The 26229-nt window shown below is 29.9% G+C and overlaps 1 protein-coding gene across 3 annotated transcripts in view; it reads left to right on the top strand.

The window, feature by feature from the left end:
* Positions 1-14871, top strand: part of LOC107437697 (sentrin-specific protease 1) — a 35058-nt gene extending 20187 nt beyond the window's left edge. For all 3 annotated transcript variants that reach the window (XM_016049774.3, XM_043045865.2, XM_071186789.1), the window contains 12 exons: positions 359-519; positions 2385-2439; positions 4587-4646; positions 5973-6057; positions 7129-7155; positions 7329-7404; positions 7743-7894; positions 8786-8992; positions 12694-12773; positions 12863-12941; positions 13704-13799; positions 14552-14871. In XM_016049774.3, coding sequence (XP_015905260.1) covers positions 359-519; positions 2385-2439; positions 4587-4646; positions 5973-6057; positions 7129-7155; positions 7329-7404; positions 7743-7894; positions 8786-8992; positions 12694-12773; positions 12863-12941; positions 13704-13799; positions 14552-14614 — 1141 coding nt within the window. In that variant the 3' untranslated portion in view covers positions 14615-14871. The remainder of the gene's footprint in view (positions 1-358; positions 520-2384; positions 2440-4586; positions 4647-5972; positions 6058-7128; positions 7156-7328; positions 7405-7742; positions 7895-8785; positions 8993-12693; positions 12774-12862; positions 12942-13703; positions 13800-14551) is intronic.
* The last annotated feature ends 11358 nt before the right edge of the window (positions 14872-26229 follow it).

Here is a 26229-nt window from a genome sequence, read left to right as displayed (position 1 = left end):
CTGGATGAGAAAATGTTACTTATATTTTTGCTATAAATCACGTAAGATTTACTCACATGAAAATTCAGCTTTTTTGCCTTTTGGCCAAGCTCATCACTGAGTTATGGGTTATTATCAACTATTCTGTTAGTGTGTTCAAATTTTTATTAAACTAAATGAAGCATTATTTTGTTAAATTTAGTTTAGTATTTTATGATATGAGTAAGAAATTGTTTTTAAGCACTACAATATAACAACCACATAATTTTTATTATTTTTTTTTTATCTAATGTTGGGATTAAACAAAGTTCCCAACTTGAGTAATATCTTAGTTTGAATTTCTTTATGATTCAAATGTTCATGTTTTTATTTTCAATAGAGATGATGATGTATCAAATACACGTTGTCACTTTAAAAAAGAAAAAGTTGAAGAGAATGTGAAAGACTTCTTAAGCAAGTACTACAAACCATGTGCTCTTGTTCCTTACTTTGATAAAAAGAATTCTCAACTGAATCACACTCAAAGTGTGTCTGAAAAAGGTAATTTGTATTTGAATATATTTTTGCACGTTGATTTTAAGTATTCCAAAGATATGTAAGGTGTTGAAAATACTAAAACAATAAGATAACAGCAGAATAGGAAAATGTCAGGGTGTTTTAATTAATCTTGAAAAATAGGATTAACCAAAATACCCAAAAAACTGTGGGATATAAGTTAATTTCAATTTGAAGTACCTAAAACTGATTTTCTTTTTTTTTTGAATAACTATTTATTTTTAACTGTAGTAGCAAAAATTTAGTTTTGTGTCATATTTAGGCATTACAAAAAATTAATAATAAAATTTATGCTTAATATCAATCTGGAAAAGTGAGAATTTTTTTTCAAAGAGTTTGTTGCAACTCTGAATAAGTTTAAAATAATCTTTAAAAAAGAAACAATTGTAACAGAAAGTTTGTTGTTAATCTTATTTCTCTTTACTAAAATTAGTTTGCCTCAATATACTTTGTTTTAAGCTCTTTTTTGTTTACATTTTCATCTCACAAAAGAAAGAAGAAAAATATTTTCAATTTATTTTAAGTAGCTATTTCTATAGGCAGATCATGAGCAGAATACTCAGAATCATTACTAAAACAATGCTTATTTGTTCTTCTCAGGAGGGCAATGTTAAACTTTTTCAAGACAACCATGTTTAAAATTTCTAATTGTATCATTCAAAAAGTTATGAAAAGATTTCCACTCTTTTTTAGTACTCTTTCCCTTGTTTCATGTACTGTCTTTAGCTAGCACAATACTCTTGCAGTTGTCTTATCAAATGATCTTAATCTTTGCTTATGCTTACATTTGTCTGGCAGATTTTATGAATTCATTGTGAAATATTGATCTCTTTCAGTAAATTAACTGACAAAATTGGTTAGAAGAATTAGTAATAAAGTTTTGGAAAGAATTTTTTAGGTTTGAGAAATTTACTGTGAATGTGAAAATTGACAAATTTACATTTGTTCATTTAACTAAACAAATGTAAATTTTATTTTGTAAAGAAGTACTACACAATTGTTTACAAATAAATTAAGCGAAATAATGACTTAATGATGCATTTATTTAAAAATAGTTTTGAACACGGAAGTTTAGAATCTTTTTTAAAATACATATTTCATATTTATTTTTAATTTTGAGAAAACTGAAATGTGCTTTAATTTTATTTAGGATATAATATGATTTTTTATTTAGAAAATTCTCTTAATCTTTATAATTTAGATTGTAAATGAATTAGCACAAAAAAAAAACATTCAAAATATTATTCTCTGTGCATTAATTTGATATGGTTCTTGTTTTATTTTCATGTTTTTTTGCAGTATCATGTGTATAAATATTCAGGATGTTCTATAATGCCTGCCCTCAATTTTAATTTTTAAAATCTTAATAATGAAATTAAAAAATAATTATACACTAAGGATTGCAAATTTATATTTAAGCTATAATTAAAAAAAAATGCTTTCAAATTGTAGCTTGCCCTAATGACAAAAAATGGACTAAAAACATAAAAATCTGTTTTGTTGCTTGGGGAAACAGAAGTTTAAAAGTGATAGTTAGAAACTAGCGAATTTTATTGGACAATGAAATTAGTTTTGATGTTTTTCATCTCACTTTCCTCATTAAATTATTTGACTAATTTTGACAGCATTTTAATTGTCTTTACTTAACTATTTTAGCAGAAATTTGTGTATGCTTGTTAGACTAGTTTTGTACGATAATTCCGAAAATGTCTATCAAAGACAATCATTACTGAATACTCTATATTTCATTTTACATTTACTGTATACTCTATATTTTATTTTTTTCGCACTCAATATTTCATTCCATGTTTATTTTCCACCAAATAAAAATTATTTTCTTACATTTGCAGAGTCAAGTGATGAAGAGATTCAAGTTATTGAGTATTCTGAACTTCCAAAATGGAAGTATGTTTCTTTTATTTATTACTTATTGTTTTAATTAATTTATAAGTTGTTTCCATTTTTGTAATTGTGTGTAATTTTTTCCTTTTTTTACTCGTCATCAACTCTCTTATAAAAGTGCTTTTTTTTAATTTGAAACAATGACTTTTTTCTAGATCAGAGGTTTTCTAACTGATAATTGTGGATTGAAATTTACGAATTTTTATTCGAAATATTGTTTTATTTTTCTAAAATTCATAATCAGATGAAGACTTATGCGTTAACTCATTGTTATTTAGACAAATTTTTATCACTATGCTATGCTATTTCAGTATTTAAAATGAGTCTCATATATCTATAGATGGTTTGAGCAACTTTAGAAATCATTGGAGTAGCTTTGAAATTTCTTTAGAAAATCTAGTTTTGAAATTTCTTTTTCCTTAATGTTTTATTTTTTATCTTCACATTCAAAATACTTAAACAACATTTTTGCAAGAAATTCATGTATTTATCTATGATCAAGTACTATATTTTGAACTACTTTATTATATTTTTATTAAATAAGAAAAAAATCTTAAAATTTCTTTATACCTAGATAAAGTTATTATAGTAGATATAATTGTTAATGTCAATTTTTTAAACATAATTTTGATAGGCATATTTGCAACCAAACAAGGATATTTGATAAAAGTTTAATTTAGGCATATGTTCTATACATGACAGATGATATAAAATTTATATTTCTTAATGCCATGATCACGACATACAGTTTTATTTATCTATATACAGTAGAGCGCCGATTATCCGAACTGCTCGGTGCCGAACGTGGTTCGGATAATTGGAAAGTCGTCTAAAATCTGGTTTAAATTATTAATACTTATACACTAACTTCCCTTCGCACTTTTTCCATGCAGTTGTATCTAAAATAGCTCTGACGTGTTTAAAAGTCTTTTTTTTTTTTTTTTTCAATTTTTAAATATTTCTTATTTATTTTTTTTAATTTTAAATTTTTCTTATATTTCAGCTCTTTATATTTTTTTCCTCAATTACTGATTTTACCACATTTTTCTTTATTTTCCATTGCAAAAGAAATCCAGCAAAGACTTTTGTTTCAAAGAAGATGCTCTTTTTTGAGCAGCCATATCCCTTATTCTTTTTAAGTAAATCAACTGAACTGGATCAACATCATTTTGACATTCTAGCCAATTCATTACAATAACTAACGAATTGCATGCATCTATATGAGAAGGTACACTATCTTGAGCTTGATCGCCTGCTTCTTCATCTTCGTCTGTGGAGTTCCGATTTACATTCAAAATTTCAGCAACAGTTTCATTATCATTTGAAATCCTGGGTCGTATCATTAAAGTTGTAAATTAAATATGGTCTTCAGATGTAGTGGATATTATTTATACTAGGATATAATTGTCGATAAGTTAAAAGGTATTCAAAACTTTCGGACAGTTCAGATAATAAGGCTTCGGATAATCTGCGCTCTACTGTATATTTACTTTTCACACTTAAATACATTTCTCTTTGGTAATTTTTCTTTGCCATTCAGCTCTTGTGCTATGTATTTGAAAGATGCCAGATCAGTTGGTTGTTCTATGTTCTTGTACTTTGTAGTTTTTGACACAGTACTTCTTAGTCGGCTTTCGAATTGTGAAAAAAAAAAAATATATATATATTATTTGTTAAGTAATTTTGCAACATAGTTTGAAATGTATGTCTTCTAATTAAGATGTGGACAAAACCATATGATATATTACTTGGTTGAGGACTGAAATATCTTTAAATAAAATTTCTTCAGTTTTCAAAAAATTAAAATCTAAACATTGAACTGTGAAGTTTATGATACTCATAGCCTCAACATTATTCATTCTATTTAATAGTAAAATTAAATGTTATAAAAAATATTTTTAAAAAAATAAGAAGAAAGAAAAAAATGAGGAACTCTTTTTATTAGAGAAGTTTTATTATATTTTTTATTTCTGTACATCAAATCATTTTTTTCCCACTAATTATCTTAAATTTTAAACTGACATGAAATATATTGTGATGTAAATTTATCTTAAAACCCTTGTTTGTTGTTAACTCTGATTTTTTCTTATTTTTTTTTCTTATGAATTGTATTAACTCTGATAAATGAATAAGAAATGTTTTATTTCTAGACCTAGAAAAACTTCAATGAAATGTGCTGGCCTTTTCTCTGATGCTTGGATTGCAGACTTGTAAGTTAACTTTAATTTTATATAATTTAGTTTTATTATTATTATTTTTTTTGTACAAGGGAGGAGAGGCAAAAATCTGAAATTGACAAGGAATTTTATTTAGACTCTAAAAAGTAGGAAAGTCGCATTTTTTCACTAAAACCTAAAAGATTCCTAGAAAATAATCAGTTTTAGAATTGCCAGTAACAGCAATCAGTTATTCAGATTTTTTACTCACATAATGTAATAATCGTCATTACAAATTTAAAAAAAATCTGCTTTTTTTTTATGGAAAATTGTATGGTATAGATAAAATACGGCCGTGATTTTCATTTAAATTTACCTGTTATATCAGGAAAAGTAAAGGATTTTTTTTCTTTCTGAAATTGAATGGGAATCCTAGAATTTGAATAAATAAAATCTTCTTTGAAAATGAGTGAAATCAGCTAAAAATTCAGAATGAGGTGCAGTTTGGTATAAGTAATATTTTCGAAAAAAGAAATGTAGGATTGCTACTACATGTGATTAGTAGTTTAAGCAAATTTTTAAAATAAATATCTTCTAAAACGTTCATTAACTGGTCATATTGACGGAGGTTCTAACAATTATAATTTATCCATAATTATTACAATTTCATAGTCAGGGTTACGGTTGAATAATAAAAATGTTTGGTCTGTACGAATTTTCATAATCTATTTAAAGTAATTTTTTTGCCCTTAACTACTAAGATTTATGAAATCTTATCTGCAACTTATTTAGGATAATTATTTCAAATCCTTAAATACTTCTAAAACTTAATCTTTCATTTTTTTAGAAGAGAGAAGGAATAATACTTAAATATGAAATGCTGTGAACAAAAGTTGGTAGGGGCTCAATCATAGATGATACAAAAAAAAAAATAAGGAATATTATATAAAAATAAGGAAAAAAATAACAATGCGCATATCACGCCTTGCATTTGTTTTTATAAGCATCGCATTGTAATTTGGGTTTCAAATCGGTTATATCGTCAACTTTCTCATAAAATAAGGAATATGAATAACTGAAATGTCTTTAAAAAAAGTTTCAACTCTTATGTTATTGTACTATACATGTGTGAAATTTTTCATTTTATACACATAAACATATACAGTGTAACTATTATTTTTGGCTCTACAAAATCTTTAAAATTATTCTAAGTGCATGAATATTATTTGCCGCTGTATCGATTTAAATCTTCAGAATATTTATTTTATTATTGTATCAGTTTTTTTTATTACAAAATTTAATTATAATTACATAAATTAAATATAATTTTAACCATATTGTATTTGTGGGCTAATGTTGTAGTTTTTTTTAATGTTATAGGAAAACTAGCATGATTGAAAAAACTGAAAAAACACTTCAGCATGTATATGAAAATGAGAAAAAAGTTCATCGTTTTAAAGCAAGAGTAAGTTTTTTGTTTTCCTATATCTTTGAAATTTCCATTAAATGTTGTTTCACTTTAAATAATGAACATAGCTTTTATGAGAATTTATTTTTCTCAATATTTTAATTTAATCCCCCTCAAAAAAAATTTTTTCTTTTTTCTCTGATTCCTACTTATGCAAACATGATTTAAAATTGAACTTTATGATCTATATTCACATTATTTAAAATAACTCATTGTAATCTGTATTTATGTATGGTTTCAAATTATTAATTACCATTCAAATTCATGTGATATAAAATCTACACAATCAAAGTATAAAAATAGAATTAAACAAAAATTAAGAACAAAATTTAATTTAAAAATATCAAAATGGAAAAGTGCTACTAAAACCAACATTATCTTAATTAAATCCTTTGTTTTTTACCAAACATTCACATTCTGAATAGAGGCAGGATGGATTCGGTTTATTTCACTGAAAATTCCATTTCAAAAGGCAGTCTCTTCACAAATTTCTGCTTAGTTAAAGCAACTTTTTTTAAAAACGCTATATCATTTTTACAAAATTACACTTAAAACTAGAACAAAATTTAATTTAAAAATATCAAAATGGAAAACTGCTAAAAAGCAACACTAAAACCAACATTATCTTAATTAAATCCTTTGTTTTTTGTTTTTTACAAAACATTCACATTCTGAATAGAGGCAGGATGGATTTGGTTTATTTCACTGAAAATTCCATTTCAAAAAGCAGTCTCTTCACAAATTTCTGCTTAGTTAAAGCAACTTTTTTTTTTTAAACGCTATATCAGTTTTACAAAATTACACTTAAAAAAGGCTCTATCACTTTTGAGCTTAATAAGCTTGAGCAAAAACAAATCAAATCATTCATTAAGCATGTTCAGCATAATCAGAAATCCTTCAACAATGTAGGTAAATGTAAAGTAGTTTGGAAAATTTAAAAAAAAAAATGAAACTTAGATTTTCTTTCTGCCCAAAATACATCTCTTTTGTTTATATATATTGTCATTGCTTGATTGTGCATTTGTACAAAATTCATTTCAAAGTAGTAAAGAAAAATTATATTTTCAGAGAGAAGCTAAGACTGCTGAGGAAATGGTAAGTTAACAATATTTTAATTATAATGTTGCTATTCTTTAACTATAAAACCTAATTTTTTTTAATACTTTTTTTTTACTGTTCTAAAATTTTCCTCTTTTGAGTTCTATCTTAATTTTTAAAAAAGATACTTTTTGGGTGAAGTTTCAATTTTATACTTTTTTTTATTTTAGCGAAGACGTGAAGAGCAGCGCTTGGCGGGTTTTATATTTCCTGAAGATGTGGATATGGAAGTGGAAGTTCTTCCAGGTAAATACTCTTTTATAAAAAAAAAATCTATATAAACGTTTTTCATAGATCTGTATGTTGAAGGTAAAGGACACCCCATGTTCATTTATTTCTGAAATAGAGTTGACACTATGTCCGTGTTTTAAATTTTTTTACTCTATCTAGTGATATAGGGCGCTATATCCTGTCATAATAAATGGTGAAGTTTGGCAGTTTGAAGGAACACCATGTCCAACTTCCTCTAGTGGTAAAAGATACTAAAGCCAGCTCTTAAAAAATTAAATTTTTGTGACAGTGTCCTTTATCGCCAACATACAGAGTTATAACATGATTGTTAAAAATGTTCATTGTTTTGTTAGAAATCACTCCGGAAATGGATGCTATAATTGATAGGGCTTTTGCTCCAGCACCTTTGGATGAAAAGCTTAGCATTTTGGAAGTGCGGGAAACCCTTGAGATTGCAAGGAATGATGTAGCTACGTTAGCTCATCTAAACTGGTTGAATGATCAGGTAATTTTTTGTGTATTACTTCTAAGTGAAGGAAAAAAGTCACTCTCCGGAAAGCTCATGAAACCCCTTGTAGTTTAATTTTTAAAAAAATCTATATTTTTTTTTCCTTCCTCAATTTAAGTAAAAGCTTGACTTACCAGAATTTTTGTAAGGTTTTTCAATAAATTTAATTTAAAAACAACTTATTACATTTTTTGGACAACTTTGTGTTTGGACAAGTTTTTTCTCTTTTATTAAAAAAGAAACATTATTTTCACGCTTTGATTCAAGAAAACTTAAGTTTTAACTAAGATGCTTCACTTTTTTTCTGAAAAATACTGCTATTTAAAGAGTTTCATCATTGAAGCATCCAAAATTAGATGATTCTCGCACATTCCAGATGGCTTAACTTAAAATGAACTAGGTATCTAGGACTTAAACTTTTTTTAAGTGTTGAACATTTGCAACAGTTTAATGAAAAAGTTACTTTAAGCATAGGGTGTGTGGCGTGTTAGGATATGTAGGGTAATGTCATGTTTGTTTTGCTTAAAAATATTTTTTGACTTGATTTTAAAGAAAGAAAAAAAATTGTGGCGCATGATTTTAGAAGTGAATTTTTAGAATTGAATTGTCAAAATTGTTTAATTAGACTTTTTACTTTGTTAGAAATATATTGAAATGAACTTAGTAATTTTGCACAACCTTAAAACTGTAAGATGCACTTAATTCCAAAACTAGAACATAATTGGATAATGATTTCAAAATTGATTTTAAACTGTTTAATGAGTTACCCTTAAAGGTTGACGTTTTTATTACTAACTTTGCATTTGTTCAAATCAATCATAATTTTAAAAAATAAATTCTATGTTTTAATGTAACAGTATTCTTATCTTTTATATTTTATTCCTTTAGGTGATAAACTTTTATTTGGGCTTAATAGAAAGGAGAAGTAAATTGGATGGCTATCCCACTGTATTCTGCTTTAATTCTTTCTTTTATTCTAAACTGAAAAAAGAGGGTGCTAGTCGGCCACTTCTAAGATGGACTAGAAAAACAGATATATTTGCGAATGATCTCATTATTGTGCCTCTCCACTTAGAAATGCATTGGGCCTTATTAGTAAGTACTTATTTTAAAACTGAGCAATTGTGTCCTCATTCTCCCTAAAAGTGTTCATTTTTTTAAAAATATAGATGTTCCAATTTATACAATTCATCCATAATTATTGCAATCTTATGGTTGAGTAATAAAAATTATGGTTTTTGAGAATTTCTGCAATAATCTGTTTTCAAAATTTTTCCCCGTAACTATAGTGCGGCTTTGAGGAGAACTCCAGACCAAATGTCTGGGACTGTCTGCTGCTATGGTTACAAGCTACAGCACATTTCTCATGGGGGAATGAAGGTGTTAATTAGTTTACTCACGCTGACCTATGCAAAGAACAAGACAAAACTATTCACCCCTATTCGAAGTGACTTTTCCTCATAACCGCGGTACACACCATGACGCGCGACTGGTATCTGGTGGAGTTCTCCTGAAAGCCGCACTATACCAAGAATTGGGAATTTTTGTAGATTAAAATTTATCTATGATATTTTTTTTTATCCCAGGGTTACCACAGGCGACTAAAATGCAGCTATTTGCAACTATTTTTGGCATGAGGCGACTATGGCAACTTTTTTTGCCTGAAAAGGTTTTAAAAAAAAGCAACTATTTTCAGGAAAAGGAGACTATTGGGAGACTTTTGTGTACTCCTAGCGATTATTTTTTTAGCATGACCTGGGTTGAAAATCTGCGGCCCGCGATAATTTCTGAACACACTGAACTTTATAAATATTTCCTAGATCAATTATTGATAAAGGGAAAATACTGCTAGAATATCAACTTTTATATAAAAATTATCACATTTGCCACCAGCTTGACTAAATGGATCGTGGTATATGACAATTAAGTCATTAACAAAAGTTTATTCATATTTTTTATGAATTTTTGTTCTTATTTAGGCAACTATTTTCATAGTTTTTGGCTACTATTTTCATGCTTTAAGCTACTAAAAGCAACTATTTTGTTCATTTTTTTCTGTAGCAACCATGTTATCCTTAAACAGTTCTAAAAGCAAAAAAATCAAATCTTTCCCCTTCCAACAAGTTTTATCGTCCTCCTTATAGAAAAGCGAAAGGACATAAACTGCAATCTAAAACGCTGTGATCAAAGGTTTCAAATGTATGATGATAAGAAGGCAATAAGAGCTAACTCTAATTTAAACAAGAACATTTATTCCAAGTAATCAAGTCAATTGTATCATTTTATAATGAAGTATAACTTTTTAGTTTTGTTTTGTGCCTTAATCTAAATCTTATTATTTTTTTTTTATTTTAAAAGTAAATTCAAGCACTGTTTATTAATATTATATATCTATATGAAAGTAAGTGGCATATACATCTTAAAATTATGCTAATTTGAATCTCCTAAATACTAACTATTAATATTTTTTTCGTACTTCTGATTATCAATAACTAATGTGAAAAGTTGGCACCTATAAAAAAAAATTAAACAATTGAGCAATTTCAGATTCTATTTTAATTTAGTAACATCATGTAAATGTTACTTTTTTTTTATTTAAAAGTAAATTCTGCATATTTTTATTAATATTATATACCTATATGGAATTAAGTAATATATGCATCTTATAATTATGCTTTCAGTTTCATTAACACTAACTATCTGTATTTTTTTGTTATCGTACTTCTGATAGCTAGTGTAGAAAGTTGGCTCCTCTGAAAACATATTAAACAAATTAGACAATTTCAGTTTCAATTTCTCAGACTGTCATATAAAACATTTAAGTGATGATTTTTTTAAAAATATTATCTTATTAGAGTTTTTATTAAATGAAACTAATAATTAGTAGGTCATTCACTAATTTAGATTTTTTAACTAACACTTTTGACTGTTTAGCCATACATCACATATCTTTGTTACTTAGGAATGTTCATAAATTTTTTAGTTATAAAACTTTTTCTGATTTTTTTTTTTTAAATCTATTTAAGGAAGCATTCATTTACAACACATAAATATTTTAAACTTCTGATTATAACTTCTTCCAATTAAATACTTCTTTCAGGAAATTCAGAGATTCATTTTGTGAGATGAAGGAAGTTTTGAAATTTAGTTTTATTTTATGTTTGATTTGGAAATAATTACAAAAATTTTGTATGGGTAACTGAGGAATTGTCCACTAACTTGTTTTTGTAGTATGGCATTGTGTCTATTGAAATCTATTTCAATGGTTTAAAAAAATCTTATAAGTCAATTATTACATTTTAAATTTAATTAAAAAAAAAATTGTAATACGTTATTCAGCTACTACTGTTCAGTCTCTTTAAAAGACTTCTAACTAATGTTTCTGTTCCCCTCTCTAGATTATGAATGTCTGTTTAAGAGGTACACTGTACACAGCCTAAATTCAGAAATCTTTCTAACCAAACAAGTTATATAAACAGTGTTCCACATTCTCATATCATGATACTATTCAATTAATACCTTAAAAAAGAATATTAACACAGTCTTAAATTTGTGTCAGATTGTCTATGTATTCAATACTGAGCCAAAATTTTTATTTTCATCTTGACAAGTTTTCTTTTTGAAAATAAATTACTTGGAACACTAACACTGGGAATGCCTCCACTGGTTTTCCAGTGGGTGGTAGAAGGGAAATAAAATACCTTCCGCGAACCAACAGGTAGAAGTCCAACCTCTCGAGGCAATGGCGAACCCCTCTATGACGTCGGAGGTGTGGCCAGGGCTGTGCTCCATTTCTTCGGTCCCATTTGAATTGTACTTTTCTGCACTTGTCAAGCGACAACAACAAACAATTCTGCTTAAAATGTGCAATATCTTTAAGAATTCACCAGCATACTCTTCATGAAGAATCATGCTCCCATGAGAAAATAATTAGTGATTAAACAAAATTCTTTCATTTCAATAGAATGTATCATTGATGAGATTTTTTAGCGTATTTCCACTTGTCTTTTGTCATACGAAATTCAGCCTTTTAATCAAAAAATGCAATTCTCTAAAAGTTTCGGGGTTTTTTTTTTTTAATAAATATTCCACTTTTTCTGAAAATTAAGTCATTTAAATAAAATACTTATATTTATGCCCAATTTTAATAGTTAAGCAGAAAATTCAAACTATGCCGCTCCGTTTTGCATTTTTACTTATTTTAGCTATTTTCTCCGCTTTTATGCACAGAAAATAAGATTTTCCATATTTTTACCTGCCGCAAGATAACTTTTATTTTTGTAATTCAGACGTTGCTGGTTACGATTCTTATTTACAATATTTAAAAATCCCATAACATCAATTTTCGTATTTACCTGATTTAAAAGTTGCACATTGCCATTCTTATTCAAGTGATTTAAATATTGTACATTGCTATTCTTATTTGACAGATTTAAAAATCCAATAGCGCAATTTCTATTTATGCGTTTTCTAAAACCCTATTTAGTGATTCATATTCACTTTAGTTTAAAATCCAATGTCGTGATTCGTTTATGCAGTTGTAATATGATACATAGATTTTCCTATTTATACATGATTTAAAAATTAGACATTGGAATTTGTATTTACACGATCTAAAAATTATGCATTATGATTTGTTTTTTCGCATATGTGTATTAATTCATTCTTGGATGTCCTCTTTTTTACTCTCTGACCACTATTATCCCTAATATTTCCTTTGGGTTTTTCACATTGTGTATATCAACTGTTCTTTATTGAATTGCTCTTAATAAAATGATGATTTTGTCTTTGACTAGGTTGTTGACCAGAGATGTAAAAAGTTGAGTTATTATGATAGCATGGGTAATGGTGAGGGAGCATGTCTAAAAATAGTTGAGTAAGTACATTATGTTTTAAATATTAATGTTAATCACTAAAATTTGTTTTTACTTGCAATAGTTGTGAAATTTTTTGTTTCTTTTTCAGAGACTATCTTATAGCTGAAATGAAAGATAAAAAGAAAACTGCTATGCAGCCAAATACTTACAGTTATGAAATTGTGAAGGTAAAATAATACTAAAAAAAATTATTATTGGTTGTTATCTGTATTTATGAAACCAAGTGATAAATTAATATTGTTGGAATATATGTAATTAAATTAGGATAAGAGATTCTTATTGATTAATTCCAAATATCCACTTTGTTTTTCAAAGTTTTTATCATTTACCAATTTTTTTTTAATTTCATATATCTGAAGATATTAAAAAGTAACCACCCTGACAGAAAGTCTAAAAACTAACCTAAATTAACTTTATACTCATAAAGTGTGAAAGATTAAGTAAAATGTTGGGGTTTCCAATGTGGCGTATAGAGAGTGAATCACTAATTTTCATAAAATTATATATTTGCTCTGTTTAAATAAGGTTCCTATGACCACTTTCATATTATCTAAATATTTCTCTTATCCCCATGAAGCAATATTAAAATTTAAGTATGGTTAAGTAGTAAATTTACTGCTCGCAAAATAGTTGACTTATTTCCCCAAATTAATTCATTTTAAATTTTTTTATTTATTTATTTTTTTTAATTTCACATCTTTTTGCTATGTTTCTTGATTTTTGCCATCTGTGTGTGCATTACATTAAAATAAAACTTAAAGCACTAATATCTTATCCTTCATTATGTTTACTTACTTCTTTTGGAAAATCTTTTTATTTTATTTATTTTTGTTTATTTTAATATGAGTAGTTTTAATATCTTATCTTTCAGAATATGCTTAATGTTACGTTATAATAATTAATTGAGTGACAATCTGTAATATTTTCAGGATATTCCAAAGCAAATGAATGGTAGTGACTGTGGCATGTTCACTTTAAAATATGCTGAATATATCTCTAGAGATGCGCCTATAACATTTACACAAGTACGTAGAAAAAATACTTACTGATATATTTTTACTATATAATTAACTGGTCTTATTGCAATCGGTATGTCCAGAAAGTTTGCTGGTGCATGCATCATCTAGTATTGTAGAATTGGCCCCAATACTATCTGCGAATTCTTCTAGATATGTTTATATAGTTTTACTTAGTTGTGAGGAGTATTTGTAATTTTTTTTTAATGAATTTAAAAATACTGTAATTTGTTAACTGTCTCATTGAGTGCAGATGTTTCATACTTAGGACTAAAAATTTAGTCTTCAAATAATTTTGAAGGCTAAATTTGAGACTGGGAATTTAAAAAAAATTTGTTTATTTTTTATAGTTAATTAAATTTTATTTCTTTTTAAAATATTTTTGATGATCAACTTTTGCACAATAGCAGATACTGATTTTTTATTTAAGGTTCATACAAAAAAAATCTAATTTTGTTCATATCAACTCAATCTACTTGAGTAAAAGAAGGACTATATTTTTATAATTAAATTATTGTTTGGTTCTTGGATGAATTTATCCTATAGCCCTCTTATATTTTAATAAATTAATGTAGGGATTTATGAAAGAATTATCTTAAGCAACTAGACATTTTAAGTAAGGTCGAAATGTTGAAAAAAATTCTTTAAAATGAAAAAGGGGACTTTCTTAAATGTGATTTGATAAATGGTAGGCTTATTAAGTAAATTTCTGAAAAACTTTTTTGTCTGCTTTATTATTAACTTTTTATTACTTTTTTTAGGAACATATGCCTTATTTCAGGCGTAGAATGGTGTATGAACTGATTGCCAAACAGATACTGTGAACCAAAATTCAATGCTTATATTTATGAAACGTTAAAATATATTATTGACTAATATGTTGCTTCTCCATTGTACATAGGATCAGTCATCATTTTGAAAAACAGTTTACTTTTTGTATTAACGACATTTCAAATTACAAATCATCATTTATTTGTCTTGCCTTTATTTTAAATTAACTGCATTATATTTGTACATTGTAAATATGAAATCAGTTTCCTCTAATAGTTTGTAATGAAAATTAAATAATGATTCTAACATTGCCATGACCTTTTCTTTGAAATGCTGCATACACACTCCCATAAATTGTATATTTAAAATTGAATAAAGGTTTATTTTGAATATAAGATGTTATTTTGAAGTCTTGCAGACAAAGATAGGAAGTATATTCTGAGTTGGGAAATATCTTGAAATAAAATGAAGTTTGAGCAACCTGGAGGGTGAGACAGCTCCAGAAATGCCTTTTCATTGCAAAGTTGCCAACTTTTCTGCCCTTTGCATTCATGCCCCATTTTCTACTCTGAGACTCAAATCGTTTTCTTTTTAAAAACTAGAACATCAGAATTTTGTACTTAAACAGGGTATTGGCAGGGTAAACTTGATTCGAAAAAGGTCTGGGGAAAAAATAATTTTGCCCCAAAACCAGGAGGGAAATTATAAATGCTAATAATTAATTTGAAATGTTTGCAACTCTTAATTAAAATTAGTATACCATTCTTGAATCAGCGTATTATTTACATAAAACTCTCAGGGAGTGTTTCTAACATAGAACAAAGTTTTTATGTATGTTCCTGATGTTATGTATATTAAACAGAGTATCTGCTTTGTGATTAATCAGTAATAGTTCTATTGGACTGAGCAATCTATTGTGCTGTCATAATGAATAACGTTCTAACTGTTTCAGTTGAATCAGAAAACGCGTTTTTTTTTTTTAAATTGGCGGAAACCGCTAGTTTGATGAAATATTGCATAACAGGAAGGAGATTTTTCTGCTTTTTTTTTCGTTTCACGAATTTCAGCATTTTAATCAAAAGCTGCGATTCTCTAAAAGTATCGTTTTTTTTTTAATAAATATTTCAGAAAACTCAGTCGTTGAAATAAAATAATCATATTTATTTCCGATTTTCACAGGTAAACAGAAAATTCAAACTATAACGTAGATGCTAACCTTTCGCATTTTTACTTATTTTAGCGATTTTCTCCGCTCTTATGCTCAGAAAATAAGATTTTCCGTATTTTTACCTGCCCACACCAGATAGCTCGTATTTTCGTAATTCAGATGTAGCTCTTTGCTGGCACGAAAGCAAACTAAATAATAAAAAAAAAATAGCGGTAGATTTCCGGTGAAAATATTTATTTGCTCATTCTATTAATCTTGTAAATTTTCATTTATTATGGCTAAACAAAAACAGTACAAACAAGCCTTTTAGAAATCCCAAGCCCAGAATCTTCTAATATCTCTATTCTTAATCACGCGATTTTAATATCAATTTTCGTATTTACCTGATTTAAAAGTTGCGCATTGCGATTCTTATTCACGCGATTTAAACATCATACATTGCGTTTCTTATTTACAAAATTTAAGAATCCGAAGCCGCTATATTTTATTATCAAACATCGATTTTCGTATTTACCTGATTTAAAAGTTTCGTGTTGCCATTCCTATTCACGCGATTTAAATATCATACATTGCGATTCTTATTTGCTACATTTAAAAATCCAATAGCGCAATTTGTATTTATGCGTTTTCAAAACCCTATTTAGTGATTCGTATTCACTCTAGTTTAAAATCCAATGAGATTCGTTTATGCGGTTGTAATATCAAACATCGATTTTCGTATTTATACAAGTCTTAAAAATTAGACTTTGGGATTCGTATTCACGCTATCTAAAACTTATGCATCGTTATTCGTATTTACACGATCTAAAAATTACGCATCATGATTTGTATTTTCGCATAGATATATATTCTTGGATTTCCTCTTTTTTTTTTTTACTATCTGACTACTCTCATCCCTGTACATACGGCAGTTCATTGAATACATTTTGATTCCTTAGAGGTGCAGTATCATTTGCTTTAGTTATAAATCATCTGCTTTTATAATGAAATAAAAGCAGAGGATTATTTATTAATATAAGCATACAATTGTTTATTAATATAAGCATACAATTATTTATTACTAAAAGCAGAAGATTATTTTATAAAACAGATTGCATAGTCTTATTTTTAGTTTCAGTCACGTTTATAGTTCTGACAATTTATTATTTCGAATCAGAGTTGGCATAACTTAAATCTCCTGATTTATTTAAATAAAGATAATTTATAAATTCTTACTTAAGTTGCTATTTTATTTGTAATTTCAATTTACATTTTTATTGAAAATAATTTATTTTTTTTAAATTTGGAATTTTCCATAAAGCAACCTGGAAAACCTGGCCCAGTCAAGTAAAAAAATACCTTATTTTTGAGAATGAGCCCTACATACAAATGTAAGTTTGCACTCTCAGGCCTGGCTCAGAATTTTCACTGTGCTCCCCCTGATTGATGTTGGTCAGTAATTAATGCATAATATAAAATGTTAAGCATCTGGAAGTAAAAAAAAGAAATAATATTCTTCTATTTCTGATTTATTTGAACTTGTTTGTGTTAAAACAATATATTACACTTGTGGGACAATTATACTGATGATTCTCTGAATAAGAAATAAAAAGCAAAATATTTTGCATTTTCAGTCATTTCTTTTGCAGTTTCGAGAATTTTCTACATTTTAAAGGATGGGGGTCGGTCAGTCTTAAGCCTGAAATATTGACTCTTTTTCTCTCACTAAATACATTGAAAATAATCAGCTAGTGTGAAACAATGTAACAGGGGGGGGGGGNGGGGGGGGGGGTAAAAGAACAAGGTTTGTATGATCTACTGCCCGCTAAAATGCAGCTACAGAATTGATAAGGCCATTTTGTATTATAACTGGATTTTTCTTTTCTTCAAAATTCCTATTTGTTCGAAAGTTATTGCAAATTTAAAAACTTTTTGGTGATTTATTTTTCTTCATCTTTTTTGCTTTAAATATCCATTGTTGTAGAAAATTTATTGTCCCTCTCGAGATCTTTATTTTATAAAGCTCGAGTAAATGTCAATCAAGAGTAGCACCGGAAAAAAGTGTGAGAGAGAACTTATATTTTACCAGATATTATTCTTAACATAATGGGATTTTTAGAACTGAACAACTTAATTAATAATAATAAATGTTCCCTATTTGAATTGTTATAAGTCTCTGCAAAAAGTAAAATTTCTCACAAAATAATTCTCATTTATTTCTTCTAATTGAATCTCTATTTCTTGTGTTAAAATTTTTACCAGAACAGAAGATAGTTTTTTAAATCTAGGTAATCTACTACTTCTTACGATTAACACATTAGTAAAATTTTCTTACATAAAGGGGTGCCATCCCCTCTGCAGAGGATCAAAATTGTGATGGCATGTTTTCGGATCATCCTCTGGGATATTTCCCAGACCGTCGTCAATTGTGCGATGTGAATGAACTACAACAACAACGAATGACAAGGAAGCAGTTGAGTCACTGACTTGTAGTTTTAGTTACATCAGTGGCTTTTGCTAAACCAATAAGATAATTCTATTTTTCAAACGTTAATCCTGGATAATCTAAATTGAATTTATTTAGGATCGAGAGTTAAAGTTGCCTCTTGCTGCCGCTGTCCAGATTGATAAAACTAACTGTTCTGGAATCTAATCCTAGAGCGACAAAGACACACTAACTCTTCATTTTATTATTGTAGATTAGTACTTAACTATACTCATGTTTTCCTTATAGGTGATTTATGTATATTTGAAGTTTTCTCTCATATGGCAACATAAATTCGGGTATTGGTATATAGGTGATATTGTCGAATGGCGACACTATCGTTATTATTCATTTTCTTTGATTGGCTAAACAATAATTTAATAAGTGTTGAAAAATAGAGATGTGCTGAACTACATCCTTGAGTAGAATATATCAATCAATTCTCGTAATTTTGTGGTTGTGAATGGCAACTAGCTGTTTGCACTATTCCTATTCGACGATATGTATTTCCACTCTAATAAAAACATATTCTGATTGGTTACTAACTGATTAATTACCAATGAACAGGTAAGTGAAGTGACATCAATTTAGACATACCTGTTAGTTATATATTAAGTATTTATTTATATTCATTTTGTTAGATTGTCTTGAAGTAAAAATTAAAATAATGCTGTATAATTTATTAATTATACACTATTTATTTGGAATAATTTTGTATTTTTATAGAAATAAAAAAGAAGTAATTATTTAGCTTAATTTTTTTTTCTTTCCTTTGTCATTTCGAGCAATAGCATATATATAATACGATATTCAAGTTATGACTTGATTATAACTTTTGTAGTACAACACGTAATGGAGCATTTGGGATGAATTCTCTATCTTACCTCACGACAAAGATGGAAATTTTAATACTTCCTTTTGCTTACTATGCTCATATGTCCCGAACTCATACTTTCCGCGGCTAATGTGATTCAATGGCTCCCAGATAGATTTTAAATAGTTACTAAAACCCAAAGCATAAAGAACTTTGGACGGACATCTCTTGGAAATAGATCAAATTAAAACCAAAATACTTTCTCGCGGTCAAAGCGGTGGGAGGAACCTAGACGGTGAAAAAGTTGGGTTAATATATTGTTTAAAACTAATTGGAGGAGGGGTTGAAGGATTGGAATATTTAAATACAGTTGTGCTGTGCATTCGGCTTGGTTACCATTAAAGTTTATATGTTGTAGAAGGTAACTTTGAAAGGTGACCAAACTTGCCGGCCAAAGACGGCTAGTATTTAATTAAAGATATTTTTAAATTTAAATAATCTCTCTCAACTATGAAGGACTTCAGGCAATATAATGATAAACCACATTTTTCAAACTGCCCAGAAGACCTTTTTTTTTTTTTTTTTTTTTTTTTTTTTTTTTNTTTTTTTTTTTGGTAAGAAACACCACGACTACCTTGCAGACGATTAGATGTATTATAACTGTTTTCAAGAAAAAGGTTCCTTAAACTTATGAAGTACCTATCCGAAAAAAATACTAAGATTTATATGGTTGATGTGAAAATGTCACCTTCGAATAAAATGTGCCTTATTCTATTGTCCCAAGTTCATCGTGTATAGTATTGCTCTTGATCATAGATAGAATGAAAGAAAAAAGCAATTCGTAATTGGTAAAAAAGGCAAATTTATTTTTCAATTTAGAGAAGCAAATTAACCAATACATATTTCTGACCCTGATTTTTTTTTCAAATTCTCCATGTCCGTTTTTGCTTTCTTTTTCTCATCTGTAGTACATGTTTCCGCGGGATCTTGCCGAGGATCTTTCCCATGTATCTCCAGTGGATCTTTTGCTTCTTATAGACCTAGCATCCGATATCGGGTATAATTTGGTATAAATTTTATCACTTAATAAGTAATATTTTATGATTTTTTTTTCGTTTCTATGCATTTAAAAAGCTATTCACTTTGTAAATATGTATTCGCATTTACTCTCGTAGGTAGAAATTTTTAATTGCATTGAAAAAGTCTGAGAAAGGTAACAAATTTGATTCAAAAAACCTTTTAGACTGAGTTACGACTTATAAATATTTCATTATTTGAGTCCAGTGGATTTTGTCTCGTGATTAAAATGTGAAGAAATACACTATAAAAATACATTACAATATTTTAAAAATTAAAATTTATCATTTTTTTATGCAACAATAAAAAGTAATAATTAAGCTATTGTGCGGCTTCAGATTGGTGGTTCCCAACCAGTGGCTTACAGAGATGACCTTAAATAGATGAATGCAAAAACTGAAAGGAACAAAAATAGGCCAATTTAAGTAAGAAAAACATTGGAATGATATATATTTATAAAAATTTAAAATCCATATTCTTATTTCATTTCAATGCAAATGAAAGCAGTGATTATTATATATGTTTAAAGTTATTACGTCCAACAAACTTCACTTTAATTTTTCCTTTAAAATTTAGTAACTAAAATTTTATTATTAAATTTGTCTGATAATCATACTTTATTCTTCATAATATTTTGTTTGATCCAGGTATTTATACGATAAAAAATTTGATATAATAAGAATAATATTAATAGATTTAAAGTTTTAGTGTCCTTAGTCGTTCGTTATATGTCCAACTTTGGCTATATTGGATGCTAATGGCCATTGCATCTTTTGCCTCTCTTTGCACGTCATTGATGCCAGCTTGCCCAAGAAGTAAGGACACGCTGTGAACAAGCTGACCTCTTTACCAATATCATTTTGTTCGTGTCGAAATTGTGGAAAGCCTTAACCTCCATGAGACCCCTTGCAGACAACTAGTTGTTGCAAAAATGCTTTAACGAAACAAATTTAATTTTATAACCGGCTTTGAACAAGCGATCCAGTTTTGAGCTTATGACAAAGTCAATGTTCAGCTCTGTAGCTTTATAATTTTAAACTCAACCCAGAAGACAAGAGAACGCATGGACATCAGGTCAAACTAGCCTATCTGCAGAACTTTTTGACGGAATCCACTCGCATTTGCGTTACAATGAAAGGAAGTCACAAAAACCTCCCCGATTAACCTGCCGGAAAGGTGATTCTAACCCATGATCCATCTACCATTAACTGGGGATATTTTACGTCAGCAATGTGGTCGGTACGGGCCGGCTGCCAAATTCGTAATGACCCGCCATCACAGGGATTCGAACCTCGGCACTTCATTGGGAGACAAGAGCTCTTTATCCCCTGAATCATGGTAACTCACCAAAGAATTTGATTTTATAATCGATGTTACAGTCGCTCGATTTAATAGCTGAGCACCGGGCCCCTTTTAAAATTTTTCACAAAACTGAAATCGACCCCATCGTAAAACAAACGGGAGTTTTAGAAGAAAGAAGAAGGTAAAATAAAAGTGGGTAAACAAAAGTTTTGGATGTGGACAATCCAAAGTTGGCCAAGACGAAGCAAAAGACTTGTTGTTTTTAAAGAACAAGTCCCCAGCATGAGCAGCCCAAGTTTGGCAAAACAATATGACTAAAAAAATGGGACGAAGCCCCATAAAGGGGCCTCGTCCCATTTTTTTAGGGAGAACAAATTCAGAGTTATAAAATTTCCCTGCAGAAAGGGCAAGATTTATTCTCCTCATACCATCTGTTGATGCATTTTTCGTGGAAATGGTGCCCACATTTCAATATCTCAGGGCTGAACATAGGGTTGAAGCAGATGGAAAAGTTCTCTGGCTCCTTACAAAAGTAGTCTGGCATATCCAGTGCATATATTTGCTGTATAATTTCTTGCGCCATTGTTTTCCAGTTTATGTGGATAAAAGTTTGAAGACCTTCTCTTTTAAATTTTTCAAAGGCCATTTTCCAGAGAAAGCACTTTCCCTGAAATTGCCAAACTCGCCAGGCTATGGATCCTTCATAATCGCCCATCACAATTTGTGATGAGGGTCTATCCAACTTGTGTACAAATGAAGCAAAGTTATACACAGAGGATAAAAAGTCAAAAACGTACGATCCGCAATACCGTTTAGTATATGGCATAGGAGGAGATGGACATCTGGCGGTTGAATGTGGTCCAACACACGAGATACTTTTTCTAAAAAGGCTGAAAATTCTTCAGCATGAGGATAACCCTCACGATGGTACATGAAGCTAAATATATTGGAGCTCATGGTGAATATGAAATGGAGTGGCTCTGAATCCCCTTTTATACTCGAAAAGGAGGAAGTGTTATGACGTAATGCATTCTGAGTGTGACAAGATATGATATTTTCAAGAATGACACAATGGTTCTAAAAAAATATACCCCAGCAGGGAATTTATTTATTTACATTATATAATAATACAATTTACAATACATTTAATACAATTAAATTTACAAGATTTACATTACCCTTTGTGTTTTTACTGACAAATCCAGTGGTTTATTGGGAGTAAAGGCATATTGTCTTTTTCAACCGTGTTTGACACCTGCGTAAATCCAACACCTCCAAAGGTTCCGAAAAATTGTTTAAAAAGTCTTGGATGTTGTCCCATTCTTTATCCTCCTTTGGTGCAATGAGTGAAAAGTCCACACTAAAAAACGCATCTTGGGACGATTCAACCAACAGCTGAGACGTATCCATTGCATTTGACACCACCAACATTTGAGGCATATCCGACACTTGGGGTTCATCACAAAGCGCCTGAGGCATCGGTTCATCCAACGTTTGAGGTTCATCACAAAGCACCTGAGGCATCGGTTCATCCAACGTTTGAGGTTCATCACAAAACACCTGAGGCATCGGTTCATCACACAACACTTGGGGTATCGGTTCATCCAACAATTTGGGTATCGGTTTATCCAACACTTGCGGTATCTTTGGAATTTTAAACTCTCCAGGAAACAGTTGTACAACAGGGGTCTGTACATCACGGTTTTCATGCAAAGGTGTGGGAGGAGGAACAACATAACACCTTGGCTTTTCAAGTTTGGTATGTGTCTTGCAATCCATGGCATCTTTCACTTCCGTCATGGCAGGAATAATATCCACCGAAAAGGTTGTCTTTTGCAAAGTCAATATCAGGTAGCTAGTACAGGGTGGCACTGCATACCTTTTATGTGGCAGAGACATGTAAAAATTAAACTTGTACTGGTCCTTGTAAACAAAACATCGCCGAGTTTTGGTCGAATCGGTATCGTGCTTTGACATGATGTAACACACAATGGGTGCATCTGACGTTTGATAAACGTGCTGCATATCCTCTTCCACATGCCTTAATCCAAAGGTAAATTTGGATTTGACTATAAACGATCCCTCTAAAGATTCCTGGAAATTTTATCCCAACGAATTTTTTTTGTCGACACAGTGCTGCATTTCAAGCTGGATTCAAAACATCTCTTGAAATTGTCCAATCGATGCCGTTTTTTTAGCCAGTCCTCGATCAAAATGTAAAACACTCAAAGTTATGTGGGCTCTTGATAGGTAACAAAAGCCGTCACACGTCCAGATTTAGTGGCAGATTCCAAAGGATCTACCTTGTCAGGCAAACACAAGGCTTTCACTTCATGAACCACATGGCTGGGAAACACATCTATTTTGCTTTATAGTCCATGGTGCTGACTGTAGGCTTTTGACTGAAACGCGTCTCCTTTTATAGGCAGAGATCACGTGAAAACATCGTGGGCGGCTCTGCGAATGAGCCAATGGCACGTAAGCAGTTTGACCTTTCACGTAAACAACCATTTTTTTAAAAATTTTTTAAATTTTTTTTTTACATTCTTTCCTCTCCAATTCTGAGGTAAATGTTTAATTTGTAACGCTCTTCGGGCAAATATATTGTCTGTATCATTTGTTCAGAACCGTCCGTTGGAATCTCCATTTCCTCCTGCTTCACTACAGTTTGAGAACATTCTTGAGGTATGGTCTGAGCATCCGTCTGCGTACATTCATCAGGTATAGTCTGTGTACATTCATTAGGTATGGTCTGAGCATTCGTCTGTGTACATTCATTAGGTACAATCTGAGCATTCGTCTGTACATTCATTAGGTACAATCTGAGCATTAGTCTGTGTACATTCATTAGGTGGTGAAAAACATAATAGGTGGATAGGTGAAAAACATAAAACGATTGCCTTACAATGGATCCCATCCCACTGTGGTATCCCTGGCAACGAAAAAGCTGATGCACTGGCCAAAAAAGGTTGCTTTGTTAATCAAGCCCCAAATAACTTGGTTAGCTATAAGTCCACTTCATTAATGATTAATCATGCAATTAAGACAACACATATATCATTGCTAAAGGAACGAACAAAAGAAAAATCGTGGGGAAATGACATCTTTAATCTCCCCGATTGCCCAAGAAGCAGTGCTGTAGCTGCCTTTCGTCTTGCTACCAAGCACGACTGCTTATACGACCATCTTTTCCGTCTTAAAATAGTGGATAATCCTGCCTGCCCCCTCTGCCGCAGTGGTGCGACGATGAATGCTGGACATCTTCTAGACTGTTCAGTTCTGACAAAGAACTGCATCTACTCCCGATACTGGGAGGCCAGAGAACTTTTGTTCAATTTAAGTTCGTGAATTAATTTCTGTGTTTGATGTTTTGCTTTTGTTTTTGTATTTTGTATATTTCATCTCCTTCTGTATTTGTATTTTTGTTTTATTTTGATCTCTGTACGGCGTTAGGATAATGTCCGTATCGCCTGCTGCATTGGAAATAAAAAAAACATTCATTAGGTACAATCTGAGAATCCATTTGCACACATTCATTAGGTACAATCTAAGAATCCATTTGAGAGCATTCATCAATATTAGAGCATTCATTCGGCCTGCTTTGAGAACATTCACCAGTCTGAGAGCACGGCAAATTTTGAAAACTAGCCTGCAGAGTCTTTAACATGTATGATTTAAAAGTAAGCATAAAGTCTTTAAATGGGACACCACCTTGGCATTCCACCACAACACAAGAGTTTTTGACCGTAAAATTGTCAAATGGTCTGTTTTCCACCGTCACTTTACCTTCTCGAAAGAGACGTGTCAAACGTTGATGCAACTCTGAATTTTGATTCATCAAAATGTCTATCAAAACATCACCAGAAATCAGGTGTGATCGTAATGCCATACTATTGTACCGTCGATGTAAATACGTTGGTATTATTTGAGAAGCGATTTTGCCTCTGTATCTAGCCCCCCATGTATAGGGATTGACTCTTCCCAATAAACGTCCGACATCTGTCAATCTCCACAGAATACTGCCATCCAAAGCAACAAAGGCAGCAACAGTCTTACCAGAGTCGAGCTTTAGTTGAAAAAACATGTCGTAAAATAGACAAGGTTCGTTCAGAAATCAAAACAGGTCTGAATGAAGGCGCAGAGGCCGGAGCAAATATATAGTCAGTTTCGAAAAATAAATAATAAATTTCGAAAAAAAAAACAACAAAAAAAGTTTGACTTTTGGTGTCCATGGATATAAATTAACACAAACCAATCTTGGTGCATTCTACTTTATTTAAAATAATATTTACAATACAAATGAATACGCAACTAGATTTAAATTTGACAGACAAACCAACCAATCTTGGTACATCATATTTTATAAGAAATGGGGAGACCTCACAAGAGGTCTCCCCATTTTTTGCTTTATTTAAAGTTTACAATACATATTTACAATACATATGGGTATTTACAATACATATATAATGCAAATTAATGCTGAATTATATCCAACGGTACATGAGATATTTGACTAAAACCCCCTGTTACCACTTTGTATCTGTGACATTGTTTTGTACAAAATGAGCATTGCCCTAAAGGCTGTTTTACTATAAGTTTCATAACTTTTAAATCTTTAATGGGATGCATAGTGTCCAGTTTTTCAACAATTGATTTCCATGTTTTATTTGTATTTTCGTCGACCGTCAAAGTGTGTCTAATATTTGTATAAATTACATCTTCCAAGAGTAGCTGCTGATCCACTTTACCGTCCCAAGATATTGTTTTTACACCATTAGTCAAGCTATAACCATTGTCTTGAATGCACAGTACACCTGAAACTTTCTCGTGCATGTGTACTCTT

The sequence above is a fragment of the Parasteatoda tepidariorum genome, chromosome 10, assembly GCF_043381705.1.
Source record: "Parasteatoda tepidariorum isolate YZ-2023 chromosome 10, CAS_Ptep_4.0, whole genome shotgun sequence".
NCBI classification, from domain to species: domain Eukaryota; kingdom Metazoa; phylum Arthropoda; class Arachnida; order Araneae; family Theridiidae; genus Parasteatoda; species Parasteatoda tepidariorum.
This window is presented reverse-complemented; position numbering and strand designations above follow the sequence as displayed.